Here is a 23,273-nt window from a genome sequence, read left to right as displayed (position 1 = left end):
GACCAAGTATTGACTCTTGGGGCACCCCAAATCTTCTTGCTAATTTACATTAAAGAATCTCACCAAAACAAACCAATATATTCAGCCTAGTTCTATTACACTTGCCCTGTCATTCAATATTGTTGTCAATCTGAATAATATTTTTTATAGTGAAATAAGTAAGACAAACGAACAAGGAAATATACCATTGATTTCTTACCGATAATACAGGATAACAACCAGAACAGCTGAGCTCCTGACATGATCACGATGATTGAGTCTATTTTGTAGAATAGTTATCCTCATATCTACATCAGATATATATTTATAACGTCTTACAAATATAAACAGCATAGGACTCCAGATGGGTGTTTCATAAAGCTGTTCGTAAGTTAAGAGCGACTTTAAGAACGACTGGTCATCATTTATTGTGGTAAATGGTACATACCAAAATGTTCATTGGCGATGGTTTAGCGCGTAAGAAAGGATCACCAGTCGTTCTTAAAGTCGGTCTTAAAATAGAAACAGCTTTATGAAACGGCCCCCATGGTTTATGGGTTAAGAATAGAACAACGTGATCAAGTATAGATATTTCTTCTTGAAGGTTGTTCCATAATCACGTTCCTCTACTTTTACATCTCAGGCGCAGTATAAAGGCCAAAAGTGGCCCTGGGTCAGTAGTCCATCAATACCCACGTTTCTATGAAAGGATTGAATTTTTTATTACAACAATATTCGAAAATCTACCATTTACGCATCCCATAAACGTCCGTAGTGATCAGCGTTATTGCTCATAAAATGGAATTATTTTACGAAATGTACAAGGTAAAAGCAAGGCGCAGAGGGAAATGTGGAAAATACAAAGTGTGTGTGTTTTTGAGCTAGGACTAATTGCCCGCTGATAGTTACTGAAAATGGGAAGTTAGAATTTTAAGAGCGAAGCCCCCCCCCCCCCTTCACTCATCCCCGACGATTTTTTTCAAAGACTCGTTTCCCATTTTTACGTGAATGCAGATGATTTCTTAAAGCCTGACAAACAAATACATATATAAATATATATATATATATATATATACATGTATCTAAGCAATATACTGTATCTAAGCAACAGCTTTGATCCAGCTAAGACATGGCAGCTTGCCATTGTTCAAAACCCACCTACACCCGACACAGAAAATTATAATTGGGTCGCACAGGCCTAATCACAACTAGCAGGCAAAAGATATTCATTCGAGCTAACCCATAGCTCAATTTTTAAATTGACGAAAATAATTGAATATGACTGACAATCTAACACTGTTTTTAGAAAGGGTACCAACTGATTTTTTTTTTCCAAATTGGAAAGATATATCACCACTTTAAAACTATATTTTTACTGGCAGAAGAATTAAGGCCATTTTACTCTCTCAAGTGATGAATTTGATCCCATCAGGTGTAGTCTTCATAAATGCTAATCTATTTTTAAAATGAGCCGGTCGAGGAAGTTCACAGCCGAACCAGCCCACCGACGTCCTCACTCACACCCGCACAACTCCCATATGTCACCGCGCCACCACTGACCACCCGCTGCCGACCCGGCCGCGAAATTATTTTTCCCACTCCAGTTCTGGACGCAAATGTATTCAATTGGTAGTGTAAAGCTTGGTTATGTCAAGATGGCACCAACCAAGAAGATAATATTTGTTCTCTTTGAGAAAGGAGAATTCAAGATAATGTGACATTGACAGTGGTCACGTGACAGATAGTAAAAAAATGTAAATGGAATTGAAAATATGGGAAATAAATCCGTAGCATAACAAAAGAATGAAATTAAGTGATCATCAGGGTGTCAGCGTTGGCTGGATATACAGTATTCTCCTTTAATACCATTATTTCTTTTTTTTTATCAAAACTAACTTTTAATTGTCAAGTATTTAGGTGAAAGAACTAATTGTTGCAAACGCACATTTTTCTATAGGGGGACCATAGGCGGATCCAGCTTTTGGCGAAAGGGGGGCACACTGCCGAGCGGCGCACATTTTTTTGCACTTCACCGGCGCCATAAAAGAAAATATTGAAAAAGGGGTAAAGTCTGACCCTGTCAAATGCTCTTTTCAAAATGTAGGATTTCCAGTCATGCCATTTTGCATGACCACACGCAGATAATATTTCCGGGGGGGGGGGGCAAGACTCGAAAATTTGGTGCACATCTCACATTTGCACATTTTTCATAGTTTTCATGAAATGTTAAGGTAAAAAAATGTTTTTCACAACAACAGATCGCGAATGTGCCCCCCTCCCCCTTCCCCCTTGCTGCGTACGACCATTCCCTGAAGTCCACTTAAACATATCTCATTATAACATAAAATATACATCAATTTAAACATATAATCTTTCTAAAACATAATTAAATAGAGAGAGATTGAAAAACTTATTAAAGAAAGAAACAAGCAAAAAGTAACACATATTATGCATGTTATGTGCGATTTCAAAATCTCGTGTATTAACCCTTTTATTGCGACGAGGCCAATACTTTTGTATATTAATAGAGATACAAGTTTTTTTTTACTATATGTATATGATATATATACAAAGGGGCGTCGATCCTTTTTTTAAGATTTGGGGGGCAAAATCATGAATCAACTTTCCTTAGATTCTTTTAGATCAATGTTGTCACATTCGAGACCTTGATTTTTTTTCTCGGGGAGGGGGTAGTTGGGTGGGAGTAAGCAAACTGATATGTTTTTTTCTCCTTTTCTTCTTTCTTTTTTCTACCTTTTCTTTTGTTTCTTCTTTCCTTTCCTTTGTTGTCTTTTCTTTTCTGTTCTCATAGTCCTCTCCTAATGACTCTCTCTCTCTCTTATTTGGTTCCCATGGAAAACCAGCTGCACATAATTGGTGCAGATGAACATGATTGGGTTATTCAACCTTCTTTTGTCTTAAGTTTGATCTTTTGTCTTTTGTTCCTTAACGTATTTCAAGCATCATTCTTTTTCCTTTTTAAGTATTGTTTAGAATTCATTTTATTATGTATGTTTATGTTACTCTTTGTATCTCTCTACACGTATATATATTGTTATGTATTTTTATGACGGAAATAAAAACAAACACAAACAATGACTGAAGAGCGCATAAAGTGTATTATGTTTGATGTTTTTATTGAACTTGTATTTCCTGTAATATTTTGTCCAGTCATCATTTGAGAAAATGAGATAAATTTAGTTTTTTAACGATATACGATCAACTGATCAAAGTAGCAATAGACAGTAGCAATAAGCATCATGTCACTGTGTTACTATTTTTAAAATATATATTTTTTTCGGATGGTAAGGTTTGCATTCATAAAACGGAATATGAAGGATATTATACGTATCGCATAACATATAACCCATGTCATAAAGATGCCTAATGTCTTTTTTTTCTATTTGTATAGATCATATTCCTAAAATATTCCTAACATTCAGTTCAAACGTACACAAAGGCAACGACTAGAAATATCTTGCTCCTCATTCAAATTCAGATTCAATTCGGTTTTATTAAAATATACTCATCAAAAAGTCCGAAGACTAACAAAGTGAGCTCACAATCAAAAGCATTAATATAAAAAATGAAATAAGTATAAAACATGCAGTGATCATAATAAAACACATTACAAAAATGTCATAAACTGCATTAACATCAATGTATTACATATAATACACCTAATAATATACCAAATTACAAGCCTTTGAGTAATATTTCGGTATGTGTTAATTCCCACGTATTTGTGAGAAAATGAAATTGGAAATATTCCCATTTCTCTATTTCAAAGACGAATCACTCTTCGGGTGATTGTTTTCCTATGAAACTGGCGGCATAACAGGTCGCCACCAAAGGCTACAAAGGATATTGCTCAATAGTATAATCTTTGCTTTCGTGCCAGCCCTCGCGAACTCGAAATAATTAATATTTGTATCGCGTGGTTATTGACTCTTACTTGACCTTCACGTGAACAGTTGATTTTTCTTCTGAAATTTCTGCAGGTATTATCAACTGGCTTGATACGGTCAAGTATATACTGGACAATTTTTCTTCAAATGCTCTCATATTCCGTGAGTTTCGTACCACTTGTCGGTTTATCGGAGACGTTGCAAGTTGCCGAATTGTTAGGTGAGCATCAGTTTACTTTTGTAATCTGTGCCAAAGTCTTTCTGCTCGGCGTAAAATAGGGTTTTAGCTAGGGTTACACGAAACCCGAAGTATCCCGGATAAATTCGGATCGATTCTGCCCGAATATGGCCTGATTCAGATGGTTTCGGTGGATTCGAACGCTCCCGAATCCCTCCCGATTTTTTCACACTCGCGGGGGGAGAACAGAATACTCCTGAAACCACCTGAATGCGTGTATTCGGATGAATTTGCAGCTGATTCGGTTCCGATGGGGGGCAAATTCGTCCGCCAAAAAAATTGACAAGCAGAAAAAAAAGGTCTTTAAGACTCGTCAGGGTGGGGGGCAGGGATATGTCCCTTGCATGGGTTGTTACTCGTCAGGGGGGCAGTCTGCCTCCTCTGCCCCCCCCCCCCCCCCGTAGGTACGCTAGTGCCAGTTCCCACACCTCTTGCTGATATTCACACCCTTTCTCATCTTTCAAATTCGCTTGATTCGTTTTTTCCCCATCCAATACTTTTTATGTTTAATCATTTTATGTGTTTTACGTATGTGCTTTTAAATGTCTATGTTATATTCATTTTTGCATGGTTTTCCGGGGAGCAACCCCTGTACGGGTTATTTAACCTTTGTCGTCTCCCCGAGACATGCTTTTTTATACTAGTCTAAATAAATTCAATTCAATTCAACTGCCAACGTGAACCATAATTTTTTTTAAGTCAAATGTGGCCTTGTAAGCATTGTTATGGCGTCTTTTCAATATTCGTTTTCGACTGACTGCACTCTGATAATTGATTTTTCCCATATATGGTCATATGAAATTATTCATCCCTTACGTATTTGGTTAAAAACATTCGTATTTGATTTGCAGTGTATGCATAATGCCATAGTACCTCGAGCTTACATTTCATGTAGCTGCACCAAACTGGTAAAGAACAGACAATCGCAGCAGTCTCCGTCGAGATTTATGCTACGTGTACACATGTAAGTCCATTATGAACTTTTGACAGAGATCCTAAACCTGTTCAATACATATTCAAATGTATCCGAATAATGTCAATGTTTTCCAATGTTATGAAAGAAAAGAAAAATGTATATATGTATGTAATATTCTTCTTCGGTATTTTATCCTTCATAGATTTCAAACATGTCACCCAAAGTTATTGTCTTCGTATGTCTACTGGTAGCTCTCGTTTCGAACACGAGTGCCCGTGTTATCGATATCAATGGCGATGAAGAGGCTATCGATCAAACTGCATTGGACTTGGTAAACGATGGTTCTACAGCTCACATTCCAAGAGGTAAGATAACCTTATTTACATGCCACAGTTTTCGCCTCTTATTTCGTGTTTGTCTCACCCCCCCCCCCCCTCCCCCACTGACGTAAAGATAAAGGGGCTTCGAGCCATAGACCCCAAAACATTTTAGTGACCAAGTAAACAAAAAGAAAATGAAAATTTATGGAATATATTATTATGTTCAAGGGTAAAAATCCCGGGGAGATGGGGGGATACATCCCCCACACTTTTTAGAGAGGGGAATGACATGTACAATACCTCCCACTTTTCAAGATAGAAAAACGTATTTTTATAATCATCAAGTGGTTACTACTACTGTTAATGTGTGGATTTATCTTTGAATGTTTTCAAAGTGCCTCAATTCTAAAATTGCACAATTTCTCGCGCGGTCGCTCTGCTCCCGCGCTCAATCGATTCTTACAAGATATTGGCCGTGACCAATCCCTTCGTATAGCTTATACCAAAGGTTATATTCACTGCATCATGGAAGTTTTAGTTATAATACGTCCATTTACGAATGTGTGATTCCAATTACCATTAAATATGATTATAACTTATTAACACGAATACGTACAATGAGTCATATAACATTTATCAAATCAATTCCGTTACTAAAACACTAATCTTTGCTAAAAATATCAAAATTAATGTTGCATCATCTCTCAATATAATCTTAAAGATTATTCGAAATCTGTCCTTTTCATATCCATTTTAATTGCGATATTACCACAGTTTGGGCAGTTTATACTGTGATGGCCTATGATCTTTTCATATGGGGTTTTATTTCCGATAATCATTATCTTATTTTTGTTTTCATTCTCATCTTACTTTTACCAGTGAGCAAATGAGATTTCATTGAATAAAACTTGACTATTTATTCCCTACTTGCTCTTTTTGTATATTTCTTGTTCACATTCTTCTAAAGTTTACGTTATTGACGGGTAATACCCTTTTTATCATCATTTAAAGAGAAATTCCAGTAGTTGCAGTAAACACTGATTTCATGAGAAAGTCTGTAAAACCAGGCTTAATTGTCAGTATATCATCGAGGATCTAGATCTGGTACAGTTACATAAACTGAACTTTGTGAAATCTTGAAATCTACGCTGAATAATGTTCAGACTGAACTTCCCCAACACAGATAAGCGCACGTGGGACTGTGTATAATTATTGCTTTGAGCGTCGGGCCCGACGCTCTACCCGAATCCTGTGCTTATTTGCTGATTTCTCAGCAATTACACAATTTCTTCCAGAATCCTTTGGCACATGCGTTTTATTTATGCAAACATACTATTTGGTGGTCATTTCATTGGATTCTGTACGAACTCATTTTGGTATCGTTACCAAAACTAGCATTTTCCTTTAAACAATTGAAGCACCTTTTTTTAAGGTTCGCTAACTACGTTCACCGCCAAAAAACACACGGGTCAATATACGACCAAAAATATCCCTACCCGGAGCTATTTGCAACAAATGGGTTTTCAACGGTTTTTGGTACTATTTTACCTCGAGAATAACATACTAAGAATATACCAGAATCCGCATCCGGGAAAATGGTTATTTTCAAATTGGCGTCCATTCACTGAAAAAAATTGATAAAACTTACTCATTATCCACCCAAGAATCCTATTTTGGTTCATATTCCATGCTATCGGGGGTAAAATAATTACTTGTTGATACAGGCAAAAGTGAATATAAGCACTCCAGTGTACCGGGAAAATCCAAGATGGTGCCAAAAATGGCTACCATATGCTAAACATCCACAATTCATCTATTACTTACTTAAATGACTTTAATTTGATTTATATTCAATGGTTATAAGGGTAAAGTAGTACATTAGAACAAGTTACAGGGACAGTCAGTGATATGGTGGATTAAAAATTCCAAAATGGCCTCCAAAAATGGAATTTAAAGTTGCGATTTGATAATTAAGAGGGACCTATTTCATATTCGCCTGGAAGATATGAGTTTGGTGTCTAGACCTTGGTTCCGATGGTCAATATACGTTGAAACAAGTTACAAGGACATTCATTGGTCCAGTTTGTGAAAAAATTCAAGCTGGCTTCAAAAAATTGAGTCTAAAATTGCTGTTGTTACTTTAAAAAAACCGACATAGTTCGCTCAATATCCAGGATTATGATTTTTGTGTCTGTACCATGGTAAAATGGGTCAAATAACACATTGGGACGCGTTAAAAGGACGGCTAGTTGTCTGGTATGTCCAAAAATCCAAGATGGCTTTCAAAAATAGATTCTGAAATGGCTGCTAATACTTTGAGCGGACATCCTTCATTTCATATCGGCCTGAGAAATTTGTTTTCGAATTCTAAACCACTGGTTTCAAGGGTCAGATATTATATAAGCATGAATTACAATCATGTACAAGGTCAATCAGTGGTCTGGTATGTCCAAAATTCCGTGATGGTTTCCAAAAATGTATTCTAATTTGGCTGCTGATACTTAAAGCGGGCATGGTAAATGTGAAATTGGTGTCTAAATCACTGGCTTCAAGGGTGTCGAATAATACATTAGGACAAGTAACAAGGACAGTTAGTGGCCTATTAGGTCAACAATATCAAGATGGTTTCCAAAAATTGATTCTAAATTGGCTGCTGATACTTAAAGCAGACATAGCTTATTTTCATATCGGCCTAGGAGATGTGATTTTGGTGTCTAAACTATGGTTTTAAAGGTCAAATTATACATTAGGACAAATCACAAGGACAACCAGTGGTTTAATTTGTCCAAAATAACAAGATGGCTTCCAAAGATAGAGAAAAAAATGTCTTATGTTACTTTTAAATGGACATAGTTTGTTCAATATCTGGGGAATATAAGTTTTGTGTCTAAACTTTGGTTTAAAGCGCCAAGGAATGCACGAGGGCAAGAAACAAGAACAGTTAGCAGTCAGTGGTCGAATGTGTTTGAAAATCCAAGATGGCTTACATAAACGGGGTCTAAACAACATACAATATAGTTCATTAGAAATACACCTTGGATATATGATTTTGGTGTCTACACTAGAGTCATTATAGTCGTTATACAGTCAGGTTTTATGAGTTCATATTTGCAATATCTATCGACCTTTTATTTCAGATCATCTGTAGGAACAGTTACTAAAGATGATCTGAGGAAAAGGTCGAAAATGTGAACTCGTAACACATGTTTTTTTTTCTTCAAATTATGCTATCCGTGCCTATAGCACAAATCTTACCGATTGATCGTGGGTGCTATCATTTGTTTGTTTGTTTTGATAGGCACTTAAATCCATTTGCAGAAGTAAACCTCCCGATCACGTGCTAAACTTTAATCCCATAATCATCGTCCTCCCCATTTCACATTGGACACGTTTATTTCTTCTCCCATTCTTATGAGGGCAAAATCATGAAACCAGGGGAGTGTTTCATCAACATTTTCATCCGACAAGTTGTCAGATCTGACATCTTTCTCTGATCTTGATTGGCTGAGAGGTACTGTTACTATGGTAACTGTCGGATGAAATGGGACTTGTCGGATAAAACATCCGACAATTCATTTCATGAAACGCTCCCCAGAGCTCTTTTGTTGCCTGATACAAAATAATTGTTTTCTTGTAATATTGCATCTTTTTTTTTATGTTTACCTTAGATTACGTGTTTTCATTGTTTATTGTTTCACTTAACAGTTGTGAGACGCAGTGCTGGAGACAAGACAAAACGTGGTTGCTGTTTCGAGTGTCATCGTTGGTGCACTTGCTGCTACGCATGAAGAACCTCTGGCAAATAGACATCATCGTAGAATTTAATCCCTCTTCATTAATATTTTGTTTTATCATCTTTTCTAGTAAAATCATTTAAGGGTAAGGGGAGATTCAATATTGTTTGGAGGAGTGAAATGTATGTATATGTGCATATATATATAAATATATATATATATATATATACATACATACATACATTACCATGATATCACGGAGACTCTGTTCTCCCTTGAATATAACGTTTCCTTGTTGTATATGATCTTTTTATAGATTTCACAATTACTACTACTAATAATAATAATGATAATAATAATAATAAAAATTATGAAAATAATGATCATTAAGATTGATCAAATGCATAATAGATAAAACCTCTCTCTATGCGCTTTACAAAATAAAAAATAGGTATTAAAATATTATGAAACAAAGTTATTGTAAGAAATGTAAACTAGCTAATGGATAAAAAATTACCGATACAACATAAACATAAAAATAAGGATAATAACATCAAAGTTAAGCATAAGACATTGGTCAAGAACCTGTAAATATTTATTAATTATTTGAAAAATCGCAGTCTCAATTACATTCAACCAATTATTCACTTATTCATGTTATTTGTTTTAAAGGCATTATTGAGACATTGAGTTAGCATTGCAAGGCTCCACTTGTCTCCTTTGTCTGTTTTTGGTTATAAAAATGAAACCCAGAAAGGAAAATATCGACCGAAAATCTTCATTTGACGCTTCAAATAATGAAACACAGAGTGACCGAAAACACCATCTTCATTTCATTAAAAACGCTAGCACGTGTTTTAAAAATCTCCCCATTATATTAATTAAATAACAAAGATCCTGAACGTGTCTGCAAGAATTTGTTTGTTTTGTTTTGTTTCCCCTTCTTGGGTGTGTGCTAGTATTTTTCATTCATTAATTTTTGTCATCAATATGAACAATGATATGAATCAAAGTTTACGGTAAGCTTAAAATAAAACCTTTTTTAATGATAACTTATGCAATATAACACATTGATGTTCTCCATGCCGGCTCCGTTAGTAGTTAACACATTAGCCTTGGTCAGACGTGTAGGGATGCTAGTCGGAGTAAATGCATAGATTAAAAGTGTAAAGATATTTATCCTATCACTACCAAGACAAATGCTGTTTTGGTCGGAGGAAAGATCAGTGTGTAGTGCCCGTCTGGACAGAGTTAATCTCCTACCTTCCTCCAAACAAAATACTTCTGGTAATTTCAACAGGCATTTGATGAAGTCAACTTATTATTACTTTTTTTAAATCGCGTTCGTAATGCTAAAGAACTGCAATTAAGATATAATTTTAACTCGATTCATTTTTGCTAAAGTATGAGTAAGCATCTAAATAGGGTTCCTGTCATGGGTTAAAGGGATGGTCCGGGCTGAAAATATTTATATCTAAATAAATAGACTAAAATTCACAAAGAAAATGCTGAAAATTTCATCAAAATCGGATAACAAATAATGAAGTTATTGAATTTAAAAAAATTAGCAATATTTTGTGAAAATAGTTATATGCACGTCATCATGAATATTTATTAGGTGCACTGATGAAGTCACATCCCCACTTTCCTGTTTTTTATGTTGTTATTGCACGAAATCATAATCGTTTCATTTTCTCATACATGTTTAAAATGTGACTCTTCTATAGTAAAATAAGTTGCAGCGATGAATATCTAGTACAGTTAGAAAGCAAGTGTCTACCTTTTTTTTTTTTAGTTCTTGGTACAAAAAATTGAATAAACCTAATTTCCTAAAATAACATAAAAAACTAAAACAAGTAGGGATATGATATCATTAAGTTGCTCATTGAATATTTATGAAGACATGCCTGGAACAGTTTCACCGGAATAATGCAAATTATCAAAATGCCATAACTTTGTTATTCCTAGTCCGATTCTGATCAAATTGTCAGCGTTTTGTTTGTCTGATTTGTCTTTACACTGTAAAAACGCTGCTTTAAATTTTAAGCACGTTGTTTAAGCCTGTCACTCTAACAAGTCGTGAGTCTGATTTTTACGCTTGTTTGTGCACAATCAATCGCAAAATACAAATCTACCAGCACTTTACACTTATTCAAAATAATCGTCAAAAAATGTATGCTCCTTGTTACTACTTCATGGCCATCATCGGATAAATTTACAACTGTGTAGCTGTATTTTCCGTCATAATGAGGACGATGATGATAATGATAGCGATGATGATGATGATGATGACGATGATGATGATGATGATGTTGTTGGTGATGTTGATGATGATGGTGATGTTGTCGGTGATGATGACGTTGATAATAATGATGATGATGAGGAGGAGGAGGAAGAGGATGATGATGCTGACGGTGCTGTTCTTATAGTGATGGTGTTGGTTATGATGATGATAATAATGATAATGGTGATGAGGAGGAGGAGCGTGATGATGATAATGATGATGATGATGAAGGTGATGGTGGTGATGATGATGATAATGATGTTGATGGTGATGTTGTTATGATAATAGTGATGTTGTTGATTATGATGATGATAATAATGATGGTAATGAGGAGGATAACAATGATGTTGCTGATGGTGATAAAGATGATGATGATAGTGATGTTGTTGGTGATGGTGATGATGATGGTGGTGTTGTTGGTGATGAGAATCAGGAGGAGGAGAAAAACGATGAAAATGATGTTGATGGTAATGAAGATGATGATGATCATGTTGATGGTGGTGGTGATGTTGTTGTTGGTGATGGTGATGACAACAATGATGATGGTACGTGATTAGGATGATGAGGACGAGGAGAAGGATGATATTGATGATGATGAGAAGGAGGATAATTATGATGATAATAATGATGGTGATGAAGGTGAGGAGGAGGATTATGATGATGATTTCGATTATGATGATGGTGGTGGAGGTGGTGGAGGGGGTGGTGACAATGATTATGATGATGGGGAGGGGGATAATGATGATGATGATGATGATGAAGATGATGAGGTTGATGGAGATGACAACGAGGAGGATGATGAAAATGATTATTAGGAGGAGGAGAATGGTGATGATGATGATGATGATGATGATGATGAGGATAATAGTGATAACAGTGATGATGATGGTGGTGGTGGCGATATAGGGATGCTGATTAGGTGTAGGATAATGGTGATGATGCGGGGGATGTTTGCCGCTTCTGTATTTTGTTCAGGTTATCTGAATTGATCTATAAATTATTTGCTAATTAAAGCAAGGATGATCTACAATCCATTATGTACCAGGATTTCCAATCAAGCCTATTAACACTGCCACCTCTTTTCTGTCTCAGTGTTTCTTCACAACCGGAGTCGAGTTCCCACCAAGTCCCAGCTGGAAATGGCTGTTGGTCTTTTCAATCCAATAAGATTTGAATCATGATGGGCCACACTGAACAGGAAGAGGATTAGACTTTTTGTTTGGGTACCGCTGTCCATCCTTCATCATGTTAATGGTTGCCTGTCGATAGAAGTCAATGCACACCCCTGCAGTTTGGAGTCAACCCAGGAAAAATAGACCATATCATCTTATGGAAAGCCATTTTTTTCATAAATGACGTCACGGTTCTAAAGTCGTATCAAGCAGTGCCGGTCGCAAAGAAACTTTGGTAGCCTAACAGAGCGCTAACAGGGCTAGCCCAATCGCATATTCCGGATTGTGAAGTCAAAACATTTATTTCAATGTGTAAGTGATGTATTAATGTAACATTAGGTATCGCTTCCACATTACCGGTTGTAGCCAGGCATATGTTAGCGCATTGCTATTGCTAACAACGTGTCTGTTCTATAATTTATGTAAATCCACACGCCCCACATGCATGGCCCTGGGAACGATTTTCTTTACCTGGGGGTGCTGATATAGACTTGAATAGCAAGGTTTCACTACAAAATAAAGGTCATTTTGGTTACATTTTTCCATTTTTACACATCTTCCAGAGTGCCTGGGGTGCTGCCTATGGAAAATAATACATGCAGCACCCCAATGAAATGTTGGGAACATCCCGATCGCCCCCTGACAACTACTTCAAGAACTATATGATCACCATATTTTTACTGCCGAGGACTGTTACCCCCCCCCCCGGAAATTTATCCATAGACGACTACCCCGGATAATTACCCCTAGTACGGAGCCTTTAAAATGCCATCGACTTGACATGGCGAGATACTTTTTCTCGCCAAGTCGACTTATAAAAAGTTATTCATAAATGTGAATCATCAATTAATGATAAAATCAATAATCTCCAACGAATCCAAGAAAAGATGCAATCTACGCAAGAATCTGTTGAGGAATTGTCACTTCGATTGAACAACCTTGAGCAATACTCCAGGAGAAGCAACATCAGAATCTTGGGAATAAAGGAAAATGCCAATGAAGTCACCGATAATGTCGTGCAAGAAGTAGCATCACGTATTGGTATCCACATCTCTACACAGGACATCGATCGCTCACATCGCATTGGAAAAAAGAATCTCCAGTCCACACATGAAAACTCATATGCTAGCGCTGCCAAGGAAACCCACAAACCACGTCCAACCATCGTGAAATTTATGTCGTATAAGACCAAGTATGAATTCATCAAGAAGCGTAGTAAGTTAAAGAACTCTGGGATAGTTGTGATGGAGGATATGACGAAGTACAACAATCATCTCTTGTCACAAACTTTTAAGCACCAAAAAGTGAGTTCCTCCTGGTCTTTGGACGGCAGGATATTTGCTTCCATCAAGACTACAAATGGACATGAAATAAAAAAAAAATGATCACCTCTACCAAAGACCTTGAACTTTTGTAATGTATTAGATTGGAACTCTGTTTGATCCGGAAGTATAGCTTGCAATCATTTTTAAGTATGTTGAAGGTTTCTGGTTCTTATTTCCTATTTTTCATATTTTCTTACTTATTACTAATTACTTATTATTTCTTTTATCTATTTATTGTATACATTTGTATATAGGTGTGTGAATGTATGTGTATTGTGGGATAAATGCCTATTTCTGTCAGTTCAAGCAAATCTGTTCATGGCGTAAATATCTCTAAATTGAAACAATTTTTATATCCAAGTTTGAATGAAGATTGTGATAGTGAGCCCGCCAAAGATTTACATGTATACTTACCTGAGGAATTCAATAGTTGCATTAATAATCTGGAGATGAATGAATTAAGAGATGTATTTTCATGCATGCATGTAAATTGTAGAAGTATATTTACAAATGGTGATTCTCTTTTATCTCTACTTAGTATTTTAGATTTTACATTTTGTGCAATAGGAGTCTCTGAAACTTGGTTAAAACCTGATGATATCCCATTTAATATAAGTGGGTACAAATTTATTGGAAAATCAAGAGAAAAGAAAAGAGGTGGTGGTGTATGGATTTTCATTCGTAATGATCTTAACTTTATACATAGAAAAGATCTTGATGTGAATAATGATTGTATAGAATCCATTTTCATTGAATTTAATACTTATAACAAAAAACAGTATTTGGTTCAATATATAGACCTCCAGTTCAATCTATTCCTATTTTTCTTGGAATGCTGAATGTTATTCTAGAATCTGTTAATAAAGAAAATAAAGATCTCTTCTTAGTTGGGGATTTTAATATCGATCTAATGAATTCCCTTAATAGTGCAACAGTTGACGAATTTTTAGATATTCTCATGATCAATTCTATGTATTCGTTAATATATTTTCCAACACGTACCACTCATAATACAAGTTCCCTTTTAGACAATATTTTTACTGATAAACTTGTACATATTATGTCAGGTGTTTTGGTTGCAGACATCAGCGATCATTTACCTATATTCAGTATTTGTAAAAAAGAAAAGAATAAAAGTCAATCATATTCCTTTGAAAAACGTGACCTTAGTGAAGTAAATATAGGTAGGTTTATGGATAAACTCAAGAATATCAAATGGATTATTAATGAAGATCCAAATCATAGTTACAGTTGTTTCCTACATCAATTTTTAGAATGTTATCATGATTGTTTCCCTATTAAAACTGTAAAAATAAAAAAGAGTAAACAAAATAAACCATGGATCACAAAGGAACTAAGTATTATGTGCAATAAAAAATTCAAGTTATATAGAAAATATCTTCAGAATCGAACAGCTTATAGACATGAAAAATATAAGAAGTTTCGAAACAAGTTGAACAATGACATAAAAAAAGCTAAACATAACTTTTATAAACATAAATTTGATAATGCTATGGGTGACATGCGGAAAACATGGAATGTTTTACAAGACATACTTGGTACAAAAAAGAAAGATAGGAAGAAAATAGTAGAAATTTCTCATGATAATAATTTGATTCAAAATGAATCTGCAATCTCTAACATATTTAATGAATATTTTGTCAACATTGGTTACAACTTAAGGGGAAATGTGCAATATTCTAATGTAAATTATCAATCATTCTTAAAGAACAATGTGAAAAACATTTTTCCGCCTGTCACTTTTAAAGAAATAATTGAAATAGTTTGTAAATTGAAAAAGAATTCCAGTCCTGGTTTTGATAATGTACACATATCTGTTGTTAAACGTGTCATTCATGTCATTTGTGTTCCTCTTTGTAAAATCTTCAATATGTTTATAGCTAAAGGTGTATTTCCTGATAAAATGAAAATATCTAAAGTAATTCCAGTTCTCAAAGGTGGTGCTCATAATGATGTAAGTAATTACAGACCCATTTCTGTTCTTCCTGTCTTTTCTAAAATTCTTGAAAAGTGTTTTTACTCCAGGTTGTATGACTTTCTTTAAAAATTGTAATATCATTTCAGAACATCAGTATGGTTTTAGACCGGGGCATTCCACGTCTTCTGCACTTCTTGAGTTCATCCATAAAGTTAGCAATTGTTTTAACAAGAAAGAAATTATGTTGGGTTTATTTCTTGATTTGTCAAAAGCCTTTGATACTCTCGATCATTTTATTTTGTTACACAAACTCAGTAATTATGGTATAAGGGGTGTGTTATTAGATTGGTGTCAAAGCTACTTAATTGATCGTAAACAGTTTGTATATGTTAAAAATATTACTTCCGAAACAGAATGAAGCAGATGTGGAGTGCCCCAGGGTTCAATTTTAGGCCCGTTGTTATTTCTTATTTATATGAATGATATATACAATGTATCGTGTCATCTTGATTTTATTCAGTTTGCAGATGATACCAGTGTTTTCATGTCACATACAAACCCACAGTTACTAAACGATAAATTCAATCGTGAATTGGTACTTTTAGATAAATGGTTATCTGTAAATAAACTAGTACTTAATATTGAAAAAACAAATTACAAGATATTTACGAATAAGCATTTAGATACTCAATTTCATGTAAATATGGGGAATAAAAAAAATCTCATTAGTATCTTCATTAACATTTTTAGGGGTGACAATAGACAACAAATTAACATGGCATGAACACATTGGTATCGTCTGTAACAAAGTTTCCAAAGGAGTTGGTATTATCAACAGATTATGATTCTTGCCAAAATTTATATTGATGACTATATACAGTTCAATTATTTTACCTTATTTAAACTATTGTAATATAGCCTGGTGTAATTCAAATAGCTCATATATAAACAGACTCTTCCTATTGCAGAAAAAGGTTGTCCGTATCATTACAAAGTCCTCTTATCTTGCCCACTCGAAGCCACTTTTTTTCAATTACAGATTTTGAATATTTATGATTTAAAGCTCTATAACATTGGAATGTTTATGTATCTTTGTTGCAGAAAAAAAATTCCCATTCAAATTTCAAAATATTTTCAATTCAATTCTGATTTTCACAATTATAATACAAGATCATCCAGCAAATATCATTTTCCCCAAACAAGAACAAACAGCTCAAAATTTTCTATTTTCTTTAAAGGTCCAGAAATTTGGAACAATATTGAAGTAATTATAAGAGAAAACCAACATTGAACTCATTCAAAAGGAGATATAGGCACTTTTTGTGCGCGATAAGAGATAGGATTTTCCTGCATGTGTATAAAGTGTAAGTGTGTGCGTGGGTGTGTGTGTGTGTTTGTGTGAGTATATACATGATTATGTTTAATTGTAAATTATTTACTTAGTGATTTTTTGCTGTATTACATTGAAATGTATAATTGTATATGTTTTATGTGTACTTGTTGTTTTGTAAGGGGATAACCTAGATAAGTAATTTTACTTTTGTTATCTCCTTCACTGCATTTTAAAATGCTTACTTTGTACACTTTTATTTCGATTGTGGAAATTCAATAAATTCAATAAATTCAATGTGTCAACATGGCGAGATGTTTATCTTGACAAGACGATTTATAAAAAGTTATGTGTCAACATGGCGGGATATTTGGATTCTCGCCTGGACTTGTACACTTCATGTCCCACCATGTCGACATGTAACGTTTTATAAGTCGACTTGGCACGATAAAATATAGGCTCCGTTCTAGGGGTAATTATCCGGGGTAGTTGTCTATGGGTAAATTTCCGGGGGGGGGGGGGTTACAGTCCTCGGCAGTAAAAATATGGGGATCATATAGTTCTTGAAGTATAATTTAAAAAAAAATCGAAACATTTGACCCTTTGACCTATCGATGTCATTTGATCTCACTATGTCCTGATCATAATTCTACAAACACCACAGACTTTCGGGCAGTAATATTCATTCATTTTTTTTTTTTATTGAGACTCTATGTAACAACAAATATTATGGGTAGCGCTTGCCCGACGACTCAAAGCCGACCGACTATTTTTGTATTATTATAATTGATGCCGATACAATGCAATATTTATTGTAGCGTAACAATGACATATCAACCGGTTTCTTGTCCTAGGTTATGCGTCAATTTCAGACCAGGTGACAAAAAAAAAAACAGAGATAAAAACTCGATGAGCAAACATTCTGGAAAAACTGTGAGAGACCCCCTTTATGAATCTATTTATCAAACTACCATATACTGTAAAAATCTTAACACTTCCGTTTGGATTTCATTTTTGCTTAAAGGACAAGTCCACCCCAACATAAAATTGATTTGAATAAAAAAAGAAAGATCCAACGAGCATAACACTGAAAATTTCATCTAAATCGGATGTAAAATAAGAAAGTTATGACATTTTAAATGTTCGTTTAATTTCACATAATAGTTATATGCACATCCTGGTCGGGTATGCAAATGAGGGAACTGATGACATCACTCACTCCCTTTTTTTTTTTTTTTTTATTATTTGAAATATGAAATATTCTTATTTTCTCCTCATTATCCTGTGAAACAAAGTTTTATTTATCACTGAACATGTGGAGTTACCATTGCTTAACACTATATGGTTCAGTCAAGTTGGTCATTATTGTCAAATCTGTAAAAAATGAAATATTGTATAATTCAAACAATAAAAAAATAAAAGAAATAGTGAGTGAGGGACATCATCGATTCTCTCATATGCATGTGACTAAATTGTGCATATACTGTAACTATATTGTGAAAAATAAGCAAAATTTAAAAATGTCATAACTATCTTATTTTACATCCGAATTTGAAGAAATTTTCAGCATTATGCTTGTCTGATTTTTCTTTGTTGATTCAAAACAACTTTTTTCTGAGGTGGACTTGACCTTTAAGCTAGAATAATTCGCCCAACGTACATGTATATCTTTACAAGGCTTTATCCTTTATTTTCGCGCTTCAATGCGCCAATGATGCTTCAAAACCCTATTAAGCACGCAACCTGCAGTGTATATATGTATATACGAACATTAAGAAAACAAACAACATTCACCTGCTATACAACCGCAACGCAGGTGTTTGGTATTCTGTGCGGTCAGTAAAAGGTCATTACGTATTCAAGTTAATAGCGTCTTGTATTCTTGACGTATTAACCACGTCATAACGTAGGGCCTCTTGCAATTAATAACGTCCTTATTTCGCTTCTATTCTTATCAACAATATTATTGTTATCAGAATTGTACGCTAATTATTATTAGAATCAGTACTGGCATAATAATTTTATTCTCTTATGCTAATCAACTTTTGAGTTGCATTGATATATATATATTTCTTCCTCGCACTTTGAATGAAATTCTGGTTTTGCCAAACAGAGGAGCCAAAGCATACAAAAATAATATACTTTGTGGAGGTGACTTCCAGTCTACTCGGCAAGCTGGGGAGAAACCGAGAGAATGAAAGAGGAATTAAAGAAAAGCCCCTTAAATGAACACGAGATATCAATGAGTCCCCCACTGGCATAAATCTGTGACGTCATACTATTCAATTATTCAAGCGGGGAGGGGCTGACATAGTAGATCACCCCCCCCCCCTGCCCGCTGAACAATAGGTGCACCGCTCGGATTTACGGCAGTGCCCCCCCCCCACCCCCCAGCTCCGTAGAACTTTTTTTTTCTTTTATAACAAAGATAATCGAAGAAGTTTTTGTCGAAGATAAATTGCTGAATTCAAACAGCAGTTTCGTCCTGTACTTTGAAGAAAATACATATTTTCAAATTACTGTCAGCTCCGAAATTACTGTTCAAAATATTCCGACAAAGACCTTCCAGCTGTAATTTCAATCTGATGGACATTTTCAATAGATTTACTTTATTCTTGAAATCGTTCTATGTCACGGAAGCGAGAACCCACTACGGTCACAATATCTGGTCTTGCATGTCCTTGCGCGCACGGACATCGCAGCCTGCACGATTTGACGAGGCAATGAGGCGTTCTGCTGCCTAGCGTATTTTAACATACAGCTCGCAGACGGTTTCACAACACAACTCCTTTGAAAATGCTATTCAAATCACAATGAACAGATAAGAGGTCATTGTCGTAAGTTGGTGGACCGGGACAGCACATCGTCTTAAGGCCTGGTCACACCGCCCGAGCGTTGTTGCAGCGGTTGTGGAGCGGAGAGAAAAAAAATCATCACCGCTCGCTACCGTTCACCACCGTTTAACCAAAGTTGGCCTCCGTTAAAGGACAAGTCCACCCCGACAAAAAGTTGATTTGAATAAAAAGAGAAAAATCCAACAAGAATAACACTGAAAATTTCATCAAAATCGGATGTAAAATAAGAAAGTTATGACATTTTAAAGTTTCGCTTAATTTTGCAAAACAGTTATACATGTATGCACATCCCGGTCGGTATGCAAATGAGGAGACTGATGATGTCATCCACTCACTATTTCTTTTGTATTTTATTATATGAAATATGAAATATTCTAATTTTCTCCTCATTGTCAAGGGAAACAACAATTAATTCCTCCCTGAACATGTGGAATTAGCATTGTTTAATACTATATGATTTAGTCAACTTGGTCCTTATTGTCAAATCTGTAAAAAATGAAATATTGTATAATTCAAACAATAAAAAACAAAAGAAATAGTGATTGATGGACATCATCTTCTGACTCATTCGCATGATACTGAGTTGTACATATTACTGTTTTGTGAAAAATAAGCGAAACTTTAAAATGTCATAACTTTCTTATTTTACATCCGATTTTGATGAAATTTTCAGTGTTATGCTAGTTTGATTTTTCTCTATTTATTCAAATCAAAATTTTTCTGGGGTGGACTTGACCTTTAAGGAAACGCCGAATACGCTCGGCCACCGCTGATGGTCCCTCCTACCGCTCCGAAAGTTTTGAGCTGCTCAAAATATTGCGAGCGGTGAGGATCGGGCAATTTTCCGCTCCAGCAAAGTTGACTACCGCTCTAAAAACGCCCAGTCAAAGTTTGGCACCGCTAGACGAAAGTTCGTGAACGCTTGGGTCCGCTAGGCCAACGCAGAATTCTTGAACGCTGGACAACCGCTTCTTCGCCAGCGTTGCCCGGCCGGTGATTAAACGGTTCACAAACTTTGGTGGAGCGGTTGTAAGCGTTTTCCGAGCGGACACGGGATTGCTGGAACGGTGCTGGGCGTTAAAGTAGCGATCCATTGCGGTGATGAACCTTGGTTTAGTGTTGGTATGGAGGTGTCGGAGCGGTACCAGAATTTGGCTATAAATACGGGGAGAAATGAATAAGGAGCTCATTTGGAATCGAAATGGGCTGATAATCTATGTTTTTTGCATTTACATGAGAAACGTTTTGATTTCCGTGATATCCGTTTAAATTCTATCATCATCATTTCGCCCGGTGTCTAAGCTTTAAGTCGATACCAAATTTAGCTTCCCGTTTTTATGTTAGAGCCGATTTTACTTGAGACATCACCCCCAAAAACCTGTAAAAAAAAAACGGTCATTTTTATACCGTGCAGTCATCGCAGCGCACCGTGTGGGGTGTACATTTCCGTTCATTTTTGCAATTTTGCACGGCGGGGACGATTCGCCTTCCATTCCATGAAATTCCGGGCATAATGTAAACAAAATGAAGGTTGATAACGCATATAAGGGCTACCCAGCCCTCTTCCAGAGATAAAAGTTACTTGTAGAATTTTTTTTTTCAATTCAACTTTTTGTTGGGGTGAACTTGTCCTTTAAAGTAACACACAACACAAAGTTTATATACTTCACATTGTTTAGCGTAATTTTTCTTTTCACATATAGGCTTTAAGCAGCCAATCAAAATTTGGTATCAAATTGACGTCATGTTGGCTTTAAATTATGTTCAGTCGATTCTACGCCCAAAATAACCCTTAATCTACATGTTAAAGTAAAAATATAACACGGAAAATAATTTTGGCGCACTTTCAACTCAATCTGGCCCACTGTGCGACGCCCGCATGCGCAGAACTCCGCTCTATCAACGCTCGAGTCACCGCTGTTAAAACAAACGCTCGCGACCGCTCGCCACCGTTAAATCAACGCTAAAGTTACGCTGGCTTCAGCAGTGCACCGCAAGGGCAACGCCCATGTTTTCGATTTTTTTCCCAAATTTTGTGAGCGGTGACGAGCGTTGTCGAAATTCGACCCTCTCTCCCTACCGCTCCACGACCGCTCCAACAACGCTCGGGCGGTGTGACCAGGCCTTTGGACCGGACGAAACATTGCAAAATGTTCGTTTATCCAGAGTCCAGGACGACACTGCCGTTCTGATTCGCCGATTGTCGAAAACGGCTGTGAGGTGATTGCTAAAATGCCCCTATGACCGATGAGAACAGTAGGCCTATGGACTTTATAACCGATAGTTATATTTTTTGTATCATTATTATGAAATGACATATTTCCCATCCTATTCCGCATTATACATATAATCATTTGATACTTCGATGATAGATTTGGTGTTTCTTACATTGGCAGTATTGTCCAACGTAAACACTGCCCTCTACGATGCGTGTCCCTCCATTTAGGCATGGGTCTGAATACAAAAGAGAGACAAACGAGGGGATCAATTTTAATACGTATATGTATAAATGTTTCTTTCGGCTGAATATTACTGAATATGCAAGTATTTTTTATAGAGAAAACAAAATAATATCTAATGAAATAATAGAACTGAAATGAGTTTGTGGTACTCGAAATAAAAAACTGATTTATAAAATACTCCGAAGCAATTCCTTTTTTTCTATTAAGCTCCAAAGGATATTGATAGGAATGCCGAATTTTGACTGCAATATTTATGCATCATTTTGATCATTGGTAATTTGCTTTATTGTGAAAAAAACCCGATAGTGTTGTGAGTAAAACTGAAAAAAAAAACGAATTTCCGTGAATGAACACTGTGGCTTAATTTTGTGACATGTATTTATGTACATCCATTTTATACCATTATGGCATGTTTATTATTAATACCATGATGTAATACGTTTACTATTTAAATAAGTGTCTTGATAAATCACCCTGCCGCGTAAATTTGGGTTATCATTCACATTAAGGACAAAATTGGTTAAAACAAAACAGTAAAATAGCCCTAATCCTTCCGCCAGTCAAATATAGTACCAAAGTTGGTGATATTTCTTCCCAATTTGGGCAAAGTTAATTCAGTATTTACCCTCCATAGAATCAGTGCTAGATGGGCAATCATATTCAAAGACTTTTTTCAATCAGCAATATCAAAATCATATTAAAAAAAAGAGAAGGGTTGGCTCTAATGAATATATGTTGCCTTCCATTGTTAATCGGCCCGTGTAACCTCTAGTTATTCAAAAGAATCGACGGTCGCTGCATGCATTAACTT

General features: G+C 35.6%; 1 protein-coding gene and 1 long non-coding RNA gene across 3 annotated transcripts; both read left to right on the top strand.

Annotated features, from left to right (window-relative positions):
- The first annotated feature begins 1,465 nt into the window (after nucleotides 1-1,465).
- LOC135154440 (uncharacterized) lies at nucleotides 1,466-9,997 on the top strand. Of its 2 annotated transcripts, XR_010293832.1 has the most exons (4): nucleotides 1,466-1,597; nucleotides 3,981-4,107; nucleotides 5,244-5,406; nucleotides 9,067-9,997. It is a non-coding gene; the product is annotated as an uncharacterized LOC135154440 (long non-coding RNA). The 2 variants fall into 2 exon arrangements; XR_010293831.1 differs by lacking the exons at nucleotides 1,466-1,597; nucleotides 3,981-4,107 and adding an exon at nucleotides 4,981-5,089.
- Nucleotides 9,998-10,177: 180 nt separating this feature from the next.
- On the top strand, nucleotides 10,178-12,194 carry LOC135154365 (prostatic spermine-binding protein-like). Its single transcript, XM_064100507.1, has 3 exons — nucleotides 10,178-10,188; nucleotides 11,668-11,893; nucleotides 11,937-12,194. Exons 1-3 carry the CDS (start codon nucleotides 10,178-10,180, stop codon nucleotides 12,192-12,194), a joined length of 495 nt encoding a protein of 164 aa, XP_063956577.1.
- The last annotated feature ends 11,079 nt before the right edge of the window (nucleotides 12,195-23,273 follow it).

The sequence above is a fragment of the Lytechinus pictus genome, chromosome 6 (genome assembly GCF_037042905.1).
Source record: "Lytechinus pictus isolate F3 Inbred chromosome 6, Lp3.0, whole genome shotgun sequence".
NCBI classification, from domain to species: Eukaryota; Metazoa; Echinodermata; class Echinoidea; order Temnopleuroida; family Toxopneustidae; genus Lytechinus; species Lytechinus pictus.
The sequence above is the reverse complement of the archived record's forward strand: the minus strand, read 5'-3'. Positions and strand labels throughout refer to the sequence as shown.